This window comes from Hyla sarda, chromosome 3 (genome assembly GCF_029499605.1).
Source record: "Hyla sarda isolate aHylSar1 chromosome 3, aHylSar1.hap1, whole genome shotgun sequence".
In the NCBI taxonomy this organism is placed as follows: domain Eukaryota; kingdom Metazoa; phylum Chordata; class Amphibia; order Anura; family Hylidae; genus Hyla; species Hyla sarda.
This window is the reverse complement of record NC_079191.1, coordinates 310,938,131-310,955,325: the sequence shown is the minus strand read 5'-3', so window position 1 is coordinate 310,955,325 and position 17,195 is coordinate 310,938,131. Positions and strand designations below refer to the sequence as shown.

Sequence of the window (17,195 nt, the reverse complement as noted above, 5' to 3'; positions counted from 1 at the left end):
GTCAAGTGTTTGGTAGGCGCAGTAGAGGGCTCAGAATGGAAGGAGCGACAATGGGATTTTGGAGAGTGAGTTTTTCTGAAATGGTTTTTGGGGGGAATGTGACATTAAGGAAGCCCATATGGTGCCAGAACAGCAAAAAAAAACAAAAAAAAACATGGCATACTATTTTGGAAACTACACCCCTCAAGGCACGTAACAAGAGGTCCAGTGAGCCTTAACAACCCAAAGGTGTTTGATGACTTTTTGTTAATGTGTAAATGAAAAAAAAAATGTTTTCACTATAGTGCAGTTTTTTCCACAAATTTACCATTTTTACAAAGGGTAATGGGAGAAAATGCCCCCCAAAATTTGTAACCCCCCATCTCTTCTGAGTATGGAAATACCCCGTGTTAGGACGTAAAATGCTCTGTGGGTGAACTACAATGCTCAGAAGAGAAGGAGTCACATTTGGCTTTTGGAAAGCAAATTTTGCTGAAATAGATTTTGGGGGGCATGTCGCTTTTAGGAAGCCCTTATGGTGTCACAACAGCAAAAAAACAACAACATGGCATACTATTTTGGAAACTACACCCCTCAAGGAATGTAACAAGGGGTACAGGGAGCCTTAACACCTCACAGGTGTTTGACGACTTTTTGTTAAAGTCGGATGTGTAAATGAAAAAAAAAAAAAGTTTCACTAAAATGCAGTTTTCCCCCCAAATTTTACACTTTTACAGGGGGTAATAGGAGAAAATTACCCCCAAAACTTGTAACCCCATTTCTTTTGAGCATGGAAATACCCCATGTGTGGACGTCAAGTGCTCTGCTGGCGAACTACAATGCTCATAAGAGGAGGAGCACCAATTAGCTTTTGGAGAGATAATTTGGTTGGGATAGAAGTCAGGGGCCATGTTCGTTTACTAAGCCCCCTGTGGTGCCAGAACAGTGGACCCCCCTCCCCACATGTGACTCCATTTTGGAAACTACACCCCTCACAGAATTTAATAAGGGGTGCAGTGAGCATTTACACCCCAATGGTGTTTGACAGATCTTTGGAACAGAGGGCTGAGCAAATGAAAAATTACATTTTTCATTTTCACGGACCACTGTTTAAAAAATCTGTCAGACACCTGTGGGGCGTAAATGCTCACTGTACCCCTTAATACATTACATGAGGGGTGTAGTTTCCAAAACCAGGTCACATGTGGGGTGGAATCCATTGTTCTGGCACTATGGGGGCTTTGTAAATACACGTGGCCTTCAATTCCGGGAAAATTTTCTCTTCAAAAGCCCAAATGGCGCTCCTTCTCTTCTGAGCATTGTAGTACACCCGCAGAGCACGTTACATCCACATATGGGGTATGTTCTTACTCAGAAGAAGTTACAAATTTTGAGGGGCTATTTTCCATTGCGAAAATGAAAAATTTAGGGTAACACCAGCATTTTAGTGAAAAACATTTTTTTCTTTCATTTTCCCATCAAACTTTAATGAAAATTCGCCAAACACCTGTGGGGTGTTAAGGCTCACTATACCCCTTGTTACGTTCTGTGTTGTTTCCAAAATGGGGTCACATTTTTTTTTCTGTGTTTTTGTCAGAACCGCTGTAAAATTACCACCCCTGTGCAAATCACCAATTTAGGCCTCAAATGTACATAGCGCGCTCTCACTCCTGAGCCTTGTTGTGCGCCCACAGAGCATTATACGCCCACATATGGGGTATTTCCATACTCAGGTATTTCCCCTTTTACCTCTTGTGAAAATAAAAAGTATGGGGCAACACCAGCATGTTAGTGTAAAAATTTAAATTTTTTTGCACTAACAGGTTGGTGTAGCCCCCAACTTTTCCTTTTCATAAGGGGTAAAAGGAGACAAAGCCCCCCCAAATTTGTAGTGCAATTTCTCCCGAGTACGGAAATACCCCATATGTGGCCCTAAACTGTTTCCTTGAAATACGACAGGGCTCGGAAGTGAGAGAGCGCCATGCGCATTTGAGGACTATATTAGGGATTGCATAGGGATGGACATAGGGGTATTCTACATCAGTGATTCCCAAACAGGGTGCCTCCAGCTGTTGCTAAACACCCAGCATGCCTGGACAGTCAGAGTTGTTGTTTTGCAACAGCTGGATTTTGTTTTGGACTCACTGCCGTACAATACGTTTTTCATTTTTATTGGGGGGACAGTGTAAGGGGTGTATATGTAGTGTTTTACCCTTTGTTATGTGTTAGTGTAGTGTCGTGTAGTGTAGTGTTTTTAGGGTACATTCACACGGGCGGAGGTTTACAGAGAGTTTCCCGCTAGGAGTTTGCGCTGCGGCGAAAAATTTGCCGCTGCTCATACTTGAAGCAGGAAACTTACTGTACCCTGTACATTCACATGGGGGGGGGGGGGGAACCTCCAGCTGTTCTAAAACTACAACTGCCAGCATGTACTGACAGACCGTGCATGCTGGGAGTTGTAGTTTTGCAACAGCTGGAGGCACACTGGTTGGAAAACCTTCAGTTAGGTTCTTTTACCTAAATCAGTATTTTTGAACCAGTGTGCCTCCAGCTGTTGCAAAACTACAACTCCCAGCGTGTACTGATCGCCGAACAGCTGGAGGTACGCAACTACAACTCCCAGCATGCCGAGACAGCTGTTTGGGCATGCTGGGATTTGCAGTTTTGCAACATCTGGGAGGGCTACAGTTTGGAGATCACTGTGCAGTGGTCTCTAAACTGTGTCCCTCCAGATGTTGCAAAACTACAAATCCCAGCATGACCAGACAGCAAACTGCTGTGTGGGCATGCTATGAGTTGTAGTTTTGCAAGATCTAGAGGGCCACAGTTTAGAAATCATTGCACAGTGATTTCCAAACTGTAGCCCTCCAGCTGTTGCAAAACTGCAAATCCCAGCATGCTCAAACAGCAAACAGCTGTCTGGGCATGCTGGGAGTTGTAGTTTTGAAACATCTGGAGGGCTACAGTTTAGAGACCACTGTACAGTGGTCTCAAACTGTAGCCCTCCAGATGTTGTTAGGCAACTCACCGGCTTCCGCAGGATCCAGGGAGCCGCATCGCCGTCCTCTTCTGCCGCCAATTGCCGCCCGCTGCCGCCGATGGGTAATTGGATCTTCGGCGCCGGTCCTCCTCGGTTTCCCCGTGGGTGGGGAAAACAGCCTATTGCGGGTGGGCAGAACAGGGAAACCGAAAGTTAACACGCCCCCCCCCCCCCCCCCCCCCCCCCCCCGCTATTGGTCGTCGCTTCTTGACGACCAATAGCAGGGATAGGAGGGGTGGCACCCCTTCCTCCTCATTCCTATCCCTTCAGGGGGATCGTGGGTGTCTTGGACAACCCCGATACCCCTTATTTACCGGGTCACCATAGAGCTGTATGACCCGGAATCGGCGCAAATCGCCGGTGTGAATTCAACGGCGATTGCCGACAAGGGGAGGTTTGATGACCCCCTCTGGGCATTTGCACGGGGTGCCTGCTGATAGATATCAGCAGTCATCCCGGTTCGAATTCCCACGGGCGTACAGGTACGCCCTTGGTCCTTAAGTTCCAGGGAGCAAAGGTACGCCCTTGGCCCTTAACTGGTTAACATGTGTCTCTCTAAATGGTACAAAACTACAACTCCCAGCATGCTCTGACAGTGAGGGCATGCTGGGAGTTGTTGTTTTGCAACAGCTGGAGAGTCATAGGTTGGGGCTTGCTGACCTAACATGTGTCTCTATATATGGTACACCACTACAACTCCCAGAACGCCCTGAGTTTTAATCAATGTGAATATTGCCCCCCAAAAAATAATTTACCTTCTTTTCTTTTTACGAATAAAAAAAGGAAAAACAATTAAGTGAATAAACATATTTGGTATCGCTGCATGTGGAAATGTCAGAACTATAAAATGTTAAAGGGGTTATCCAGGAATAGAAAAACAGAGCTACTTTCTTTAAAAAAAACAGCTCCCCGTCTGTCTCCAGGTTGGGTGTGGTTCTGCAGCTCAGTTCCATTGAAGTGAATGGAGCAGAGTTGTAAAACCACACCCAACCTGGAGACAGAAGCGGAGCTGTTTTTGAAAGAAATTAACTGTGTTTTTCTATTCCTGGATAACCCCATGCAGTGAAAGGCGTAAACATAAAAAAAAAAATCCCAAACTTACGATTTTTGATCACATCATATCCCTCAAAAAATGGACTTAAACATCACACATACTCAAAAGTGGTACTGTTAAAAATTACAGATCGGGGCATTAAAAAATGAGCCCACAATGCAATACAGCAACGGGCAGCACTTAACAGTAATTTTTCCTTTCATTTTGAAATTGGCTGTGCTGAGGTAACTTCCCTTAGCTGTGTATTGCTCAGACAAATATATCATATGCAGTGTGCCATTTCATGAATTTGACACACTTCAAACTTTCCCAGCTGAAAACTATTGACTGTAAAACACATACAACATACTACATACAATAATAATAAATTCCCCCAATGTTTCCAAAACCAAATAAAATATGTAATTGATTTGTGCATACTTGTTTATTTGGTTAAATAACAATGATATGGTCCTTAACATGGATATTAATACTGTTACCTGTTGTCCCTGAGGGCTTTGTAAAATTTGTGCCACTGCTGCAAGGGTATCGGTATTGGTTATTTGTGCAATCCATGGATCAGGTATGCCTTGAACAACATTTGCTGGGGTAACAGGGGTTGCTGGAGTGCCTAGAAACAAAAGTAATCATATCAGATTGTGAACAAAAGTAGAGTTATGCTTGTAATATCACAAACAATACTATACATGACTATTCTTCTTACAGACGGCGAAATCAAAATTTCAGAAACATCTGGCAGCAGATGCAGCAGAAACTTATTAAAATCAATGGGTCTCTGCTGCTGCTGAATGTCTGTGCAGAAAATTCATGCAGAATTCCGCACAGACATTCTGCCATGTGAACATGGCGTCAGAGTAAAAATGAGGGCATGAAATTTTTTTATACTGCATTGCAACAATATGATTTAATTCCTGTCAAAACTATCAACTCTGTAAATCAGAGGAACACACAAATCACATTATAACCATAAAACAAGGTAATGATGAAAAAATTGCCACAACCATCAAGAAACACAAACATTTGCTTGAGTCCTAAGATGACAATAGGCAATCATTGTATACAACAATAGTTCACTAAATAAAAACCTTACCTGGTGTGTTGCTAACAGCTGCAGCAGTACTAGGAAAGACAGGTGTGACAACAGGGGGAGGAATGCCAGCGGCCATGTCAAGGAGCGGCTGGATAATTTCACTCTTGAACACATTGTTCTTCTGCCACAGGTTTAGTACTCTTACAATTTTGCTCTGAATACAGACATAAAACACATGCATATTAGTTCCCGAAGAAATCAATAAATCAATATAAATACAACATATGCACATGGCAGAACTACAAATGTTCTATTCTGTATTAACTGTAATGCTCTCTTGTGTTTAGGATACATTAATCATGCCTTAATATTATTTATATGTGAAATGTAATCCCTTTAAGGTTATATGCAACCCTGAAATACACTTCATGTTGAAAAGGAACCTGTCATCTGTTCCATGCTGCCTGAATCACTGGCACCTTAAAACAGAGACAGGCTCCTCTATTACAATGATATGTGATCCAAGCTTGAATCATACATCAGTTATGCGGGGAGAGCTTTTTGTGCCTGAGCTTGTCCCTTGTATTTTGTACTTTGGCCCAGTGTCTATGAAAAGACAGAAAAATGTAGCATGTAATACAAATCAATTTTGTCATCAGTTACACCGGAAGGAATTCATGATGGGAAGATTAATGAGTTAATTAAAGGGGACTTAACGTGCACATTTTGCTATGGATTTGTGGCAAGACCTGCAGCTAAAAAAGCTTGCATGTGGGCTTGCCCTAACACCTTTGCATATAGGCAGCATGTAAAATGTCTTTAAAGATCCATAGTATCAAACACTTAAAATACCTTGTCATCAGCTGGGCAGCGGTACAAATTCTGGAAAGTGTTAATTATGTTATTGCTAAACCGTGGAGCAAAAACATCCTTGTCTTGTCCAAATTGATGCCTGGACTGTCGTACAATGGAGTCAATAACATAGAGACCAGGTACTTTGTATTCAGGTTTACACTACAGCGAAACAATAGAAAGAAGTTTATGAGGACAAAGGAGAAAAAAAGGGCACTGGTCATGTATATATCGAAGATTAACAGTAATAGCATTAAATCATTTCCATTGAACACTTAAATTAGTTTTAAAAAAAAACAAAAAAAAAATGTTCCCTTTGTAAAGGTTCTTACAGAATTGTTCAAAGCATATCTGATCTCCTTCCAGGTTTAAAACTGATTGCACAAAAATAACCCTAACAGTTGCTCCCTAATTATGTTTTCCTTTAAACCTATATGTATCAGACTGCAATAAAATTGTAGAAACATACAAAGAAAGCTTTACTACAAGTCCTGCAAAGTCATTTACTTTCCCTTCCTTCACCTCACTATCATGCATATGCTGTAAGACAACTGGCTGCTGCAGAATGAGCCCCCCCCCCCTTACCTTGCCCACCGCAGACATCCTGTCCATCCAGGTTCTCATCCTGATGCCACATTATCCTTGCTCTGCTAATGACTTTTCAAACTTGTTGCAGCCTCAGCAATCGGCTGCAGTTTGTTCAGAGCATCATCAGTAAAGCAGGAACAATGCTGCTCAGAGTGGACTGGAACACCTTTTTGCTTACCGTAAAATCTCTTTCTCGAAGGATCCATTGGCAGACATAGACCACGGGGTACATGCTGCTGTTACTAGGAGGCTTGACACTATGGCAACCAGAAAAGTCGGCTCCTCCAAGCAAGATATACCCGCCTCCAGGCCCTGCGGTAATCAGTTTTAGTCCCAGAGCAATAGGAGAAGACAGACAGGTCAAGAGAAAACCACAAACTGTCCAAACAATAAGAAGAAAAGGCAACTGGACACCCTTCGGACAGATAACTGAAATAGGAACACCAGAAAAGGGTGGGAGCTGTGTCCCCCAATGGATCCTTCGGGAAAGAGATCTTAAGGTAAGAACAAAAATCTCCTTTTCTCTATTGGCTCCATTGGGGGACACAGACCATGGGACGTACCAAAGCTGTCCCTTGGGTGGGTAAGGAAATCAGTCAGGTGGACGTCTGGACCACCGCCGCCTGCAACGCCTTACGGCCCAGAGTAGCATCAGCTGATGCGAAGGTATGAATCTGGTAGAACCTTGAGAAAGAGTGCAAAGACGACCACGCAGACGCCTACAGAGCTGCAAAGGCCGAAGCCACGTAGCGGAGGGCCCAGGATGCCCCGAAAAATGGGTGGAATGAGTCAAAACCCTGAAGGGTGGGATCTTCCCCTTGCAGCGGTAAGCTCCCGAAAAGGTTGTCCTGTCCGACAACCACAACAGGTTGTGGAACAAACACTTCCAGGGATGAGAAGGGGCCGGATAAAAGGACGGTAGGACGATGTCCTCATGGAGATGAAAAAGTTAAAACCATATCAGGTACGAAGGACAGACCTGGACGGAAAACAAAACAACTTGTCCTGGTATAAAACCAGGAAGGGAGAATTGCAGGAGAGAGCTGCCAGCACTGACACCCTCGTAACAGAGGGAAGAGCAATAAGGAACGCCACCTTCCGGGGAAGGAGACGAAGAGAAATGTCCCTGAGAGGTTCAAAAGGGGGGCCCTGAACTAGGTTCGGACATGATAATTGAACGCCAGAGGATGTTGAAAAAGAATGGAAATCGCCGAACCCTTGACCCCTAAGGGAACTGAAAGCCAACCACGACCGGAGAAAAAAGGTTGAGTTTTACACTAACAGAATAAGACCGCCAGGTATGGTGGTAAATCTTTGCAGAGGAAGGCTTGTGAGCCCTCAGCCTGGTGTGAACCCCTTGGGAAGAGCAATCGCGGGTCCTCAGAACCGCTGTCTCAACCGCCACGCTGTCAAAGGCAGAGACGGAAAATAGGGGTGGCAAAGGAGACCCGATATAGGAGGTCTGGATGATAGGGAAGGCACAGCGGTAAGTCATTCAGGAACCTGACCACGACGACGTACCATGCCCGCCGGGGCCAGTCTGGGCCACGAGAATGGCGGGAACGCCCTCTGCTGTGAGTTTCCTCAGGACCCCGAAAAGGGAGGAAACAGATAAGGTAGGGCAAAGCCCGACCAAGAGAGAGGGACGTGCAGAGGTCCACGCCTGGAGCACCCCAGAGGTTGCAGATCACTGATGTAGGGGACCACACGCCTTGGACGGCTGAGAAAGACCACATCCCAGAGACGCCCGGAATGAAGAACGCTGAGATGGCCAGAAACCCGAGTTCCGCCCAGAAGGGAATTTCCCAAGAAGCAATCAAAGAAAGAATTGTCCTATGTCCCAACATGTTGAAAGGGGAAAAGGGCTTCTCGGGGGACCAAGGCCCCAGACTGACCGGTCCTTGAAAAACACCTCCCCAGCCCGACAGACTGGCAGAGAGGGACAGGAAGGAGCGCCCCCATGGCACAGCCTCCACGGCTGCCGTTAACCGACCCAGGACATCCATGCAAAAGCGAATGGAAACTGGAGCAGGGTGCCGAAGTCATCGGACTCTTGATAAGAGTGTCGGCCGATTGGTCGGCGGAGTCGAAAGCGGGCAGAGGCCGCGTCGAACTGGAGCCCCAGGAGAGCGGTTGGACTTGTCCCGATTGACCATCCAACCGAAGCGAGACAAGGTCTGGAGGTTGAGACTAAGACTCTCCAGGATCTGGGCCCTGGCTGGAGCTCTGATCAGGAGGTTGTCCAAGAAAGGAATCACGGATACAACTGTTGTCCATAAAAGGGCTATCACAGGTGCCAGGACTTTGGTAAAGGTCCGCGGAGAAGGTCAGACCGAAATGGAGAGCCACAATAGAAAATGACTGTCCGGAACTGCAAAGTGGAGGTACCGCTGATGACCGGAAAAGAATGAGATGTGGAGGCAGGCATCCTTGATGTTCACCGAGGAACAAAACTCCCCATGAACCATGGACGCCAGCACCGAACGAAGAGACTCCATTCGGGATGGGAAAGCAGAAGATGCTGGCTGAGATACTAGAGAACAAAGATTGGGCGAACAGAAACTCCTTTCTTGGGGACCACAAAGAGGTTGGAATAAACCTCAAAAACGTTCCCCTGAAGGAACCGGGACAATTACTCCCTGGATAAAAAAGGAGTTGGAGCGAACTGCCTTCACTAGAGAGGGGAACCGGAGGGTCCAGGAAAGAAAAAGGCAATCCCATGGGAGGGAAGCAAATTCGATCCTGTATCCGTTGACTACCACATCCCTAACCCAGGAATCCTGGGTCCAGGTATCCCGGAAGAGTAAGAGGCGACCAACCACCCGAGAAAGGTCAATGGGTGGGGGCGATCCTTAAGACCGAGGAAGGCCTATGGGTGCTTGATGGGGCCGCAAAACGGCCAGAACGGATAGCCGACCTCCGGGAGGGACAGATCCGGAAGCCCTCTTCCCGCGAAGACGCCTGGCTGGACCCTTTGTTGGTACCAAAGGTCGGCAGAACCGGAAGGAGGACTTACGACGGAGAGCAGTTCTGTAAGCCAGTTCTGTATCCGGAGGTAATAAAGAACTCTTCTCCGCCCGTCGCATCACTTCCTGAAGGAGGCTTCTACATTCCAGGCTTTAAGCCACATGGAGGGACGGTGGCTACCAAGTAGCTTGTGCCAAAGGCAGCACAGTGGCTGCGCATGGAAGCAGAACACAGAAAATCTCCCGCTGCGGAGCATCAGAGAGCTAGATTAAATAAATCCTCCAGAGGGATCATGAAGACTACCCTGGCAGAGTTGGGAGACCATACTGAAAGGGCCTTGACACCCAGGCCGAAGCAAAAGCAGGAAGAACCTGCTGTCTCAAAGGCAAAGTTTGCCAAAGTCTCCAACTTCATGTCCACTTGATCCTTAAAGGCAGCCGCATCAGCGAACAGCCGGGTAGGCGCCTTAGAGAGGCGGGGGTCCGGCAGATCTACAGATGGAGAGGAGGTCCACCGAGCAATGAGGTCCTTGGCAAAGGGATACCGTGCTTGAACCTACTTCGTTTTCTGAAACTTCTTGTCAGGGTGCCTCCAGGCGGATACCAGCAGGGCGTAAAATTCAGCGTGAGAGCTGAAAGTCTTGGGTGCCGGACGGGCACGAAGAAAGGAGACTTCTGGAGCCACGTCCGAAGTTCCTGGGTCCTTTAGATGGAAGGTGTACACCACATCAGGCATCCGTGCGGTCCTTTGAGTAGGAGGCCGAATCAGAAACCTCATCCACAAGTTCTCCAGGTGAATGGGAACTAGGTGAGGCAGCCCTGGAAGAGGTCGGCACGATGACAGGAAACTTCTGGACCACGTCCGAAGTTCCTGGGCCCTTTAGCTGGAAGGGGTCTCTTATGGCCGAAACCAAGGAGTGCACCATGTCCGACAAATCCGTGCGGTCCTCTGAATCAGAGGCCGAATCAGAATTTCATCCACAAGTTCTCCCGGTGAAACATCCCTATGACGCTTGCGAGCGCGGCAGTAGAGGGAGGAGACCGGGACCCTCTAGAGGGCTGGTGTAGGGAGGACCACACCAAGGCAGTCACCTGAGCCAAGTTGGACATAGACTGGGAGAGGGAAGAAACCCAGACTGGAGGGATCCGAACCCCCGGTCTGGGAGGGCATCTGAGTAGGAATAGCAGGAGGGTCTGGGGGAGCAGTGGTGCAGACAGAATAAGTGGGTTCAGCAGAACCAGACACTTTCGTGTTACAGCCCTTACAGGTGTAAAAGGTAACTAGGGTCATCTGTTTAGAAGGAGAAGAGGACTGGCTAGGACATAAAAAGTGAAAAAAGGTCACACCCAAGTCTGAGGCCCCAACAGGGCAGCTACTGAGGAGAACTCCAGCGAGCTGAGAAGTGCTGGAAAAGCTGGAAAAAAATCCCAGAGTTAATACACTAGTCATAGTTCCCTATACCATGAAATAAGGGAGAGCAAGAGGGGGTCGGCTAAACCACAGGGCGCTTGCTGATTGGCCCTGAGAAAACCCCCTGCAGTGCACACACCGCGCTGAGTGTACAATATATTTTCGCGGTAGAAGGAAAACAGGAAAAACAGGAAAAAGCCGGGTATAAAGCGCAAACCACTCCGGACGACTCTTCAAAGGTAATATAACTTTATTACAGCCACATACAACGCGTTTCGAGGCGCATGCCTCTTCTTCAGGTAACAGGCTTATCTGTATATCAGTGCCTCTGTGTGCTTTTTATGACTAAAATTGGCGCCAAAAATCGGGGCTTTTTTGGCCCCGCCCTATGGGCGGACCCCAACTTGCAGGTAAAGGCCAGGTGTTTGGCCCACATTATTTAAAACACAATAAATAATACACTATAAAACACGTTAAAGAAGAACAATAAAAAGGCTACTGGTTCGGTATGGATGTCATTCAAGACAATATACTTCATAGCGGACCATAGAGGCAAGTACGGCGCAGGCGCTCTGTGTTCCGGGCAAGCCGAACTTCTGCGCCGACTCGTTCTCACTTTCGGGGATCAACTCCTTAACGAGTAATATGTCCAAATATGTGGACATCCTACTTCAGAAATACGTTGTCAAATTAAAATCATATCTAAAAGATACACCTTCCCTGATAAAAATTTTGAAAGAGGTCGATTGGCACCCGGGGTACCTGTGGGCTACCCTGGACGTCTCGGCATTATATTCTAATATACCCCATGAGCAGGGCCTGGAAGTTGTAAAAGGAACACTGGAGGAGGACCAGTCGATGCCACCCATGCAAAAACTATTTATTTTACAGTGTATCAAGTTCATACTACACCACAATTATTTTACATTTGAAGGAAAAATCTATAAACAAACCCGTGGGACCGCCATGGGTACGCGTTTCGCGACGGCTTTCGCGAACCTATTTATGGGTGCATTCGAAAAAGCCTCCATATACGAAGATCACCTTTGGTCCAGGAACATAGTACTTTACAAACGATATATTGATGATTTGCTATTTATCTGGAACGGGTCCAAGGATGATTTCACCAAATTTACAAAACATCTCAACGATAATCATTACAACATTACTCTCAGTGGGAAATGCGACAGTCAAATGGAGTACTTGGATCTCCTGCTATCAAGTAACAACAACCAAATTATAACAAAAACCTACTTCAAACAAGTGGATAGCAACAGTCTCCTATCGTATAAGAGCTGCCATTACAGAAAATGGAAGACGAGCCTGCCATACGGACAGTTCCATCGAATACGGAGAAATTGCACAAGGAATGAAGACTACAAACTTCAAAGCAAGACCATATCTGGGAGACTAATGGAAAAAGGATACCCCAAAAAAATCATAAAAGCAGCGTACCAGAGGGCCCTAACCGAACAAAAAAGAACTCCTGTGGAAGCAAAAGAAGCACCTATAGGACAGCACGTAGAAAACATCGACAAAGCTATGAAGGTGGAATCTCAACAACAACACAAGTACAAACACAACTTTATCACCACGTATTCCACCAATCATAACATCATTAGAAAAATTCTGGAGAAAAACTGGGATATCCTCCTTAAGGACCCTATCCTTAACCAACACATTCCAAAAAAACCTCAGCTAACTTTCAGAAGGGCAGCCACCCTTAAAAGTAAATTAGCTCCAAGTAGACTAAAAACCAAAATTCAGACCAAATCAATTACAAAAACAAAGGTAGGCACTTTTAAATGCGGTGGAAATTCTTGCAAATGCTGTCATAGCATTAAACAAGGCGAAAATACGTTTCAGAGCAACAATACAGGCGAGACCTTTCAGATTAAAAACCGGATTGATTGTTCAACCACCTACGTGGTTTACCTGTTGGAATGCGAATGCCACCTACAATACGTGGGGCGTACGATACAACATTTGAGGTCTAGGATTAATAAACATAGATCTAATGTGAAAAAAGGATACCTACTTCATAGTATTTCACGCCATGCACATGAAGTGCATGATAACAACTTTGGAGCATATAAATTAACAGCAATAGAATCTATACCAGCAAATCTCCACAATCGATTTGAAAGACTCCAGAGAAGAGAATCCTTTTGGATTTATAAATTGAATACTTTAACACCTATGGGTCTCAATGAATGCATGGATTTGATTTACTGATAAAGCACCATCCAGTGGTGTGGGATTTGACTGATGGAGTCCTCGGTCCAATAATCTGGATTTGTATCCTATGACCTGGACCGAATGTATGTAATACATGATTAAATTTCCAGGCTTTATCCATTGGAGTACTAGATCTTGATACCATAGATTTATTTTTAACATTATTTAAGTGTCATATGAATATATGCCAATTAATTAGTTTTAACAACCATTACCAGCTCAAACAACTTCCTCTTTCTCTCGCAGCGCAACCAGTCGCAAAAATATAATCTTGGCCGGTACACATAAATACTCATTTACCAGCATATGTGCTATACTGAGTCACCACACTCACACCATTTCAATAGTGACAGCATGCACAATAAGAAACCTTAAGATCCAGAATCATTTGGATATTGAGATACTCACCTGAATGGAATATCAACTTAACTCTATGTAAATGTCACCTTAATTCCATAATACTTGCGTTCTGCATACTGCTTTTTAATTATTTTTTAATTCCATGATTATCATAATATTGGCATCCCGGCATAGCACGAAGTGCGCGTGCGTGATGTCCACTTTTCCTTCACTAGAGCGGAGTAAACACGACGGCGCAGCAGCGCCGCGAGTACTGCAGGGAATACGCATGCGCGAAATTCTCTCCGCCGGGATAGTGAGAACGAGTCGGCGCAGAAGTTCGGCTTGCCCGGAACACAGAGCGCCTGCGCCGTACTTGCCTCTATGGTCCGCTATGAAGTATATTGTCTTGAATGACATCCATACCGAACCAGTAGCCTTTTTATTGTTATTCTTTAACGTGTTTTATAGTGTATTATTTATTGTGTTTATAGATTTTTCCTTCAAATGTAAAATAATTGTGGTGTAGTATGAACTTGATACACTGTAAAATAAATAGTTTTTGCATGGGTGGCATCGACTGGTCCTCCTCCAGTGTTCCTTTTACAACTTCCAGGCCCTGCTCATGGGGTATATTAGAATATAATGCCGAGACGTCCAGGGTAGCCCACAGGTACCCCGGGTGCCAATCGACCTCTTTCAAAATTTTTATCAGGGAAGGTGTATCTTTTAGATATGATTTTAATTTGACAACGTATTTCTGAAGTAGGATGTCCACATATTTGGACATATTACTCGTTAAGGAGTTGATCCCCGAAAGTGAGAACGAGTCGGCGCAGAAGTTCGGCTTGCCCGGAACACAGAGCGCCTGCGCCGTACTTGCCTCTATGGTCCGCTATGAAGTATATTGTCTTGAATGACATCCATACCGAACCAGTAGCCTTTTTATTGTTCTTCTTTAACGTGTTTTATAGTGTATTATTTATTGTGTTTTAAATAATGTGGGCCAAACACCTGGCCTTTACCTGCAAGTTGGGGTCCGCCCATAGGGCGGGGCCAAAAAAGCCCCGATTTTTGGCGCCAATTTTAGTCATAAAAAGCACACAGAGGCACTGATATACAGATAAGCCTGTTACCTGAAGAAGAGGCATGCGCCTCGAAACGCGTTGTATGTGGCTGTAATAAAGTTATATTACCTTTGAAGAGTCGTCCGGAGTGGTTTGCGCTTTATACCCGGCTTTTTCCTGTTTTTCCTGTTTTCCGTCTACCATATCCATCGGCTGCAGCCCGATCCACGCTGACACCGGAAGAGCAGCACCACTATTCACCTATACGCTTCAAGTAGTTGTGAATTCTTCATAACTAACCCAGGTGAGCACCTACACTCAAAACCTGTCTGTGCATCTCCTGCCTTATTAGATATACTGTCCCATGGGAAGCTCTGCCTTTTTTATCTTATAGAGACAATTGTTAATATATTTTCGCGGTCAGAGAGCCCTGGCACCTAGGTGGGTGGAGCTAATCCGCACAGTGCCGAAGCCGAACACATGCGGTCGGCGTTGGTAATGGCGCCCGCTCTCGGCCCCGAGCACATATGCGATTCGCATATGCGAAAGACAGAAGAAGGGACCGTGCGCTGCCGACAGAAAAAGCAGCGTTATACGTGGCCGGGCCAAGGTTGCGCCCGTAGAAAAAATTAAAGTGCCGCCGCGGCTGAAGTCAGCAGCCGCGCGGTACTCAGAAGAAGCACCGACAGGCCAGGTGGGCGGAGCTAATGCGCCCCTGCCCGCCGAAGAAATGCAGCTGAGGCAATAATGGCGCCCGCTCCTGGCCCCGAGCGAACATGCAACTGGGGAAAGGAGTGGGCGAAGAATCACCGGCAGCCTCCGCTGCCGAAGAGAAGCATGTCGGCGCACCCGCAGTGAAGATGAAAGTCGCCGCCGCGGCTAAACAGCAAGTAGCCGCGCTCATAAATGTACACTGTGAAGCACAAACCCCTTGCACCACTGCTCTGTCCCCCAGCCTTATAATAAAGGAAAGGACCCCCATGCAGACAAAAAGGAGGGAAAATCCCCCCTGCCAGTCCTAATGTAAAAGTGGGCTAAAAATTGGGGGTCTCGAGAGGTTGAAAGATCCCACCTGAAAGAAAAAAAAAAAAGCTCATAGCGAGGCGAACAGGGAGGTAGGGGGACCCGGACCCATGAGGTACAACCCCAAGCACTGACCGTTGGCAAGAGGGGGTTAACAGTACATTCCAGATGCCTGCCACCTCTCGTAATGGGGAAACAGTGAACCGCAGTTCCTGAGTCCCCACCTGAAAACGGAAAGAAAAAGGAATAAAAGAACACATTCCCTAACTAGGAAAATAAAAAATAAAAGATCTGGTCTGAGGAGAACCCCAGACCAGTGTCTAACCTCCTTAGACACTAAGCTGAAACGGATTACCTCAGGGCCTGGAGGCGGGTATATCCTGCTGGGAGGAGCAGACTTTTCTGGTTGCCATAGTGTCAAGCCTCCTAGTGACAGAAGCATATACCCCATGGTCTGTGTCCCCCAATGGAGCCGACAGAGAAAACCCCTTTATGGTCTTTTCACATGTACAGTATCCTGCACATATTTTATAGGAAGCTGCAGATTGAGCTTTGGTCAGTCAATTAGATTACATTGAAATCTGCAGCTTCAAACCCTGCATATGAAATATGCGCAAGATCCTGCACGTGTGACTGTACCCTTAAGGTGTATTCACACGTACAATACCCTGGGCATATTTAATGAGCAGGATTTATAGCTGCCGATTTTATTCTGCTGAATTCTCTGAAAACTAAAAGACTGAATACAGCATTAAATCCTGCACATCAAATATGAGCAGGATACTGTACGTGTGAATAGATCCTAAGGGCTCGATCACCTGGGCAAATTTTATTGCTGACTTGCAGTATGTTTTAGACATGTGCAATTTGTTTCGGAACGAATACTAAACTTAACAAATTTTCCTGTTTTTGGGTGTTCGTTACAATCCAAATGCACGAAAAAAAATAATCAATATTTCCGAAAAAGAACACGAATATACAGTTAACGAACGCATTCGTTAAATAACGTATAACGAATAATGCATGTTAAAGAATAACGAATGCATTCCTTATCAGTAAACCGAATGTAAGGAATTAATTAGATTTTTTTCATTGGGTTTAACCGAGGAAAACTTGCCTTCCTACACAGAGAAAAGTGCAAAAAAAAAAGGTGAAAACAACAAGAATCCTAAGGTAACACCTGCTATTTATTACAAAGGAGGATCAGCAAGTGAAACTAATGTGCATTTCGTTTAGTAACGAATGCTAAATTTAAGGAATTTTACAGATATAACGAAAGATCCGAATTAACGAATGCGTTCGATGTTATTAACGAATACATCCGAAAACGGAAAATTTTTTAGCCTATGCCTCCGAAAACCGAATATAAAGAATTAACAGCATTCCGAATATTCACAGAACCAAAAATTTTTGAAAACGAACGAAATGAAAATAAACAAAATTTTTGGTTCTGCACATGTCTAGTATGTTTCCCGCTGCAAGTTTGAATGGGGGAGGTTCTCCACGGCAGATTTTTGGCAACAGAGTTGAAATAAACGGAATCTGTGGCAGATTTTCCACTGCCGAAAATCTGCTGTGGAAAGCCTGTCCCCAAACTTGCAGCAAGGA

General features: G+C 45.4%; 1 protein-coding gene across 2 annotated transcripts in view; it reads right to left on the bottom strand.

Annotated features, from left to right (window-relative positions):
• Nucleotides 1-17,195, bottom strand: part of SCAF8 (SR-related CTD associated factor 8) — a 137,543-nt gene that overhangs the window by 55,534 nt on the left and 64,814 nt on the right. For both annotated transcript variants that reach the window (XM_056567042.1, XM_056567043.1), the window contains 3 exons: nucleotides 5,956-6,117; nucleotides 5,164-5,317; nucleotides 4,553-4,683 (listed from right to left, as the gene is read on the bottom strand). In XM_056567042.1, coding sequence (XP_056423017.1) covers nucleotides 4,553-4,683; nucleotides 5,164-5,317; nucleotides 5,956-6,117 — 447 coding nt within the window. The remainder of the gene's footprint in view (nucleotides 1-4,552; nucleotides 4,684-5,163; nucleotides 5,318-5,955; nucleotides 6,118-17,195) is intronic.